The 5,596-nt window shown below is 54.6% G+C and overlaps 1 protein-coding gene across 1 annotated transcript in view; it reads right to left on the minus strand.

Moving 5' to 3' along the window:
- The window catches only part of ADAMTS10 (ADAM metallopeptidase with thrombospondin type 1 motif 10), a 23,826-nt gene that overhangs the window by 14,040 nt on the left and 4,190 nt on the right, over positions 1-5,596 (minus strand). Inside the window, exons 4-11 of the mRNA XM_006159940.3 lie at positions 5,427-5,596; positions 4,906-5,062; positions 2,465-2,682; positions 1,139-1,222; positions 894-1,039; positions 465-508; positions 238-343; positions 2-145 (exon numbers count right to left, since the gene is read on the minus strand). The exon at positions 5,427-5,596 is cut by the window's right edge and continues 7 nt beyond it. Of these exons, the coding sequence (XP_006160002.1) occupies positions 2-145; positions 238-343; positions 465-508; positions 894-1,039; positions 1,139-1,222; positions 2,465-2,682; positions 4,906-5,062; positions 5,427-5,596 (1,069 nt within the window). The remainder of the gene's footprint in view (position 1; positions 146-237; positions 344-464; positions 509-893; positions 1,040-1,138; positions 1,223-2,464; positions 2,683-4,905; positions 5,063-5,426) is intronic.

The following is a 5,596-nucleotide window of genomic DNA, read 5'->3' on the forward strand; positions in this document are numbered from 1 at the left end:
CAGAAAGCGGGTGATGTAGTCGCGGCGGCAGGACGACCACACGAACGGGTTGGTCTTCATGGTTATGTGAGCAGCCATGAGCTTGGCTGGGTCCTGGCCCCGGGCCCCGCAGCTGTTCCCGACGCCATCATGGTTCATGCCGAATCTGGGGACGGGGGGGGGTGTTGGCTCTGCCGAGTGCTGAGGGACCCGCCTGGCTCCCCTCCGTCCTCCCTGTCCTGTGTGTCCCGGCCTCACGTGTGCCCGATCTCGTGGGCGATGGTGAACGCGGTGGCCAGGCCGATGTCCTCGTTGACGCTGCAGCTCCTCTCTCGCTCACACATGCCGCCCACCGGGGCCAGGCCTGGGAAGCGGGTCTGTGGGCTGGGACTCTGGGATGGCCCCCTCCACCCTGCCGGGCTGTGGCCCAGGGTCATCCCTGCCCGCCATCTCCACAGGCGTCTGAAACCTACGGGGCTGGATACCTAGTGTGCCACACGGCTTGTTCTTGTAGATGCAGATGTCATAGCTGTGGAGGGACAGGGGACAGTGAGGGCGGCTGGGCTGCCTTCTGCGGTGAAGCCTAGCCTGGGAGGGGCTGCCAGCCTCTCCCCTGAAGCCACCTGCTACAGCCCTGGCTGGAACCAACCAGCTGGCCTAGGGGCTGCCAGGGAACATGAGTGATGGAATGAATACATGAATGAATGAAGGAAGGAAGGAGGGGATGAGGGAGAGGATGAGTGGGTGCGTGGGTGCAGCAGTACCCAAATGGCCCAGCATCCCCCTCCCTATGTTCTAGCAGCCCCTCCCTACCCCTGGCTTCCCCAGAGCTGGCCAAAGTCTCCCAGCTCTTTCTGGCCTGCCCCTGCAGGGACCCAGACAGTCTCTTGCCCAGAGCCCTCCCTGGCTCTCACCGAGTGATGAGAACCGCCGTGTCGTGGTTGGCCATGCCGTTCTCCGGAATGGCGTTGCCAAGGCCACTGCGGTTCACGATGGATTTCTGCCATTTGCAGAAGCTGTCCAGGGACTTCCCGGCGTGGTGGGTGATGTCCAGGGTGGGCTGGGAAGGACACAGTGGAGAGTGTGTGGGCGCCCACCCCCCTGAGCATGGCAGGCGGTGCCGGCGTGGCCATGCGGGGAAGGCTGGGGTCCCCCGCACCTGGTCTTCCGTGAGCAGGATGAGGCGAGTCACCAGGATGTTGATGGTGTTTCCCAGACTCGAGTCCTGGAAAAGTTTGGCAACCTGACCTCCAAGAAACAAGAGAGACCGAGTCTTAAGAGGAGCCCGAGTGGAAAAGAAATCAGCGAAACCAAAAGCAATGGTGGGCGGGCTCCATGGTGCCGCGGTAAGGTGCTGCTTGGGAGAAGTCAGATCGTATGTGGCAACTGCAGTTCAAATCCCCAGCCCGGTGAGCTTAAAACATACCCGACATCGGGACAGGCAGTTAGTGTAATGGCCATGTTGTTGGACTCCCATGTAGATGACTGCAGTTCGAGTCCCAGACCTGGTGGCTTAAACTCACGCTGGGCGCGTGTGCGTGCGTGCCCAAGATCCCGAGAGGAGAATGGAGGATTATGGCGTGGCCATCCCCCCTGGGGGGTGATTTCTTGCTTTCTGTCTCTCTGTCTCTGTCTTTCTGGTAAGCGCACGAGCCCTATAGCAAAAACCTCTCAAAAAAAAAAAAAAAAAGAAAAAGAAAAAAAGAAATAACAGCAGCTTGCTTTAAGTGAGTACCTACTGTGTGCTGAGTCCTAGACTAAATATAAATCTTCATGTGCAGTTACTATTACATCCCCTTTTTTTTAGAGAAATTTTTGCTATAGGGCGCATGCACTCGCCAGAGAGACCGAGAGAGACAGAAAGCGAGAAATCACCCCTCCCCCCATTGAGGGGCATGGCCACGCCACAATCCCTTCTCCTCCATTCTCCTCTCGGGATCTTGGGCACGCACGCACACGCGCCCGGCATGAGTTTAAGCCACCGGGTCCAGGACATGAACCGCAGTCAAGTACATGGGAGTCCAGAGACATAGCCATGATGCTAACTGCTGGTCCCGCAGCTGGTGTGATTTTCTAGCCACTAGGTCCAGGACTCAAACCGTGGTCAGCCATATGGGCATCGAGCACTTTAACCACCATGCCACCTGCGGGTCCAGCACTGAGCGTATTGAATACATAGCTCTCATAGGGCACCTACTATGTGTGAAGCAGTGGTCGAAGCACTTTCTCACTCACTAACTCTGCCTTAGCCTTATGAAGTGGGTTGTGACCCACTGTCTACACAGGGAAATGAAAGCGGAGAAGCGGCTTGCTCAAGGGTGCACAGCTAGCATGGCAGAGCTGGGCCTGAAGCCCAGGGTGCCACCTCTGTTCCGGAGTCTCCGCCCCCAGCCACCGCGCTCCCTCCTCGCCCACTCCGCTCCATTCTGTTGCTCTGGCCCCAGGTTCCTCGGAGCGCCACGCCCAGGGAGGGGAAGCCACTTACAATGTTCATGATGGCCAGCACATACTGTTCCACGTCCCGGCGCCCGTGGTAGGCCACCATCATCTTGTCAACCACCACCAGGGTCTCCACGTACTGCTCTCGGCTGACGGAGCGCTTCAGGCCCGGCTGGCCCCGCTCCGTCTCGTTCCCCAGGGGCCTGGTGGGCGGGGGCTTCAGGGAGCGCAGCCACCATGGCCCCCCCTTCCACGGCTTCTCATCTGGGGGGACCCGATAAGATCATTGGGCCCTGCTTGGCTGGCACGGCACACAGCTGCCCAGCAACTGTCTCGCTGTCCCTCTACCCGTCTGTCTGCCTGTTCCCTGGTACCCGCCACACACGCCGTCTCAGGTCTCCTTCTTTGGCTGTCGGGACAATTTCTGGTTCTATGATGTGCCCCTACCTGAACGTGGGGGTCTGTCTCCCTGCCACACCGCTGGGTTGAGTCACAGCCCGACTTTCCCTCTGTCTGCTCCAAGGCCCCCACACCCAATGGAACTCGAGTGTCCCGAGGCTAAGCTAGCTAGCTGAACGACCGTCTCGGGGCCGCCCGCGTGACCGTACCATTCCCTGACGCCTCCCCCGGAACCGCTACGGTTTTCATTGTGCACGTCTACAGCTTTGTGCCGATCAACACACCGCCCAACCGTCTGGCTGTGGGATAACCCGATGGCCTGGTCACATCGTGGTCAGACTGACTGACTGACCCCAATGACAGAACCAGTTGTGGGTCTACAAACAGAAAGGTGGGCAGCGTCACAATGAAAGAGCCAGTCTGGGGGTCGGCAGGTGGCGTGGTGGTTAAGGCGCTGGAATTCCCAAATGGCTGACTGCAGTTTGAGTTCCGGATCTGGTGGCTTGCTTTCTCTTTCTGTCTCTCTCTGGCAAAACTCATGTGAAAAAAACAAAATAATAATAATTAATTGATTAAATAAATCTTTTTTTTTTGGATAGGTTTTTGCTATAGGGTGTGTGTGCTTGCCAGAAAGACAGAGAGAGACAGAGATCAGAAAGTAAGAAATCACTCCCCCTACAAGGGATGGCCACGCCGCAATCCCTTCTCCACCATTCTCAGGATCTTGGGCACGCATGCACATGTGCCCAGCGTGAGTTTAAGTCACTGAGTCTGGGATTCGAACCATTGTAGACTACATGGGAGTTCAGTGACATAGCCATTATGCCAACTGCAATAAATAATACTTTAAAATCGGTCTGGCCCAGCATCGTACTCACAGACAATTAGATCGCACGACTCCATGTCCTACTGCTCTGCTTTCTCACTGGGTATCCATCTGGCTTTCTAACTGTACAGTTGTGCTGGTAAATACCATACAGTTGTAGTTTCCCTAGCCTCCTACACCTTGTCTGATCACACAGTGACCTCCCCTGCCCCCCAACCAGTCGGCGTGCCAATCTGACCTTTCCAACAGCTTCTGAGCTCTTCCTGGCATGCTGATGGCGTAACTGCTGGAGTATCTGATATAACCAGCCTTCTTCTCCTTTTTTTTTTTTTAAAAAGGAATTATTGGGACCATAGTAACTTTGTTTTCTTTGGTTTCTAACAAAGTTTACTTAGCATTTAATCACTGCCTTTAATTTTCATTATCGATGCAAAGAAGCATCTGAAATTCTAATAGCATCTAGGAGACACCCTAGTGAAGAACACATTTTTGGGACCAGAAGTTAGCATAATGGCTATGTCGCTGGACTCCCACGTAGGCGACCGCAGTTCGAGTCTCAGATCCCATGGCTTAAAACTCATGCCGGACACGTGTGCATGCGTGTCCAAGATCCCGAAAGGAGAATGGAGGAGAGGAGATTGTGGCATGGCCATCCCCCCTGGGGGGTGATTTCTTGCGTCCTGTCTCTCTGTCTGTCTGTCTGGTGAATGCATGTGCCCTATAGCAAAAACCTCTCAAAATAAGAATTATTTTATTTTATTTATTCATTCACTTATCTTTAAATTTGACCAGAGAGAAACACACACACACATGTACAGAGAAAGAGAGAGAAAGAGAGAGAGAAAGCAAGCCACCAAGTCCGGGACTCGAACTGTGGTCGGCCATATGGGAGTATCCAGCGCCTTAACCACCACACCACCTGCTGGTCCTGATATAACCAGCCTTCTGCTTAACCGATGAGACAACGATTGTAGAGACAGAATAGGTCAATCCTGAACACCTGTGGGCTGCCTCGGTCACCGCTGGGCTAGCTGCCTATGACAGTGACGGGTCATCCGTGCCCTGCTCTTCGCTGTCTGATGTCCACTCTCTGCTACTCCATTCCCTGCACGTGGATGGAAATCCCAACCTGGAGCACTGGGTCTCCTTCCCCTCATGTAGCTGCCTACTGACCTTCCAGATGCAAAGACCCTACTGCCTACTTCCACCTCAAGGAAGGAGGCTGGGCATCTCCTCACCCATGTCCAGAAGAACAGCTGTACCTCTCACTCCACAGGCTGTGTCCAGGTGGGGGTGACGCAGAGAGGAACGCTTGTATACCACGTGGGGGCCACTTTCCTCTGCGCCCCGAGGACCTTTGGGTCCACCCTGCAGGGGCTCGATCAGGTACTCTTCCTCATCTGCTACAATCAGGCCATGCTGGGGTTTTGGGGTGGGTGGGAGACAAAAACCTGAGGTCAGGTTCTGGTTTTTAGGACTCCTGGGGCCCTGTCACTGCCTTTATGATATCATTCCTTCTGTTACTAGATTTACTTTGCTATTCCTTTTGTAATTCTCGAATGAATGTTTAGCTCATTAATTTTCAGCCTTTTCTAGGGCTATACATTTTCCCCTTAGTACTGCTTTACCTGCATCCCCAAAGTATTGATTTGTTCAAAAAACTTTTAAAATGTCCCACTATGATTGCTTCTCTGACCTAGGTTAAAAAGTGATTTTTTTTTTTTAATATTTCCAGACTTGTGCACATTACATTACCCCCTGCTTCCCAGAATCCTCAGCTCACCAGGCCCCCACAGGTGCTGATGGCCACATGGGAGCTGCCGGCCTGGCCCTGCAGGTGGCCAGCGTAGAGACAGTGGGGCCGGGCAGCCCTCTGCCAGGCCAGGCCCTCCCGTGTCCAGTACTCCACGGAGACGTGCCCTGCCAGTAGACGCGAACTGCGGGTCACGTTCA

The sequence above is a fragment of the Tupaia chinensis genome, unplaced genomic scaffold (assembly GCF_000334495.1).
Source record: "Tupaia chinensis unplaced genomic scaffold, TupChi_1.0 Scaffold000668_1, whole genome shotgun sequence".
Taxonomy (NCBI): domain Eukaryota; kingdom Metazoa; phylum Chordata; class Mammalia; order Scandentia; family Tupaiidae; genus Tupaia; species Tupaia belangeri.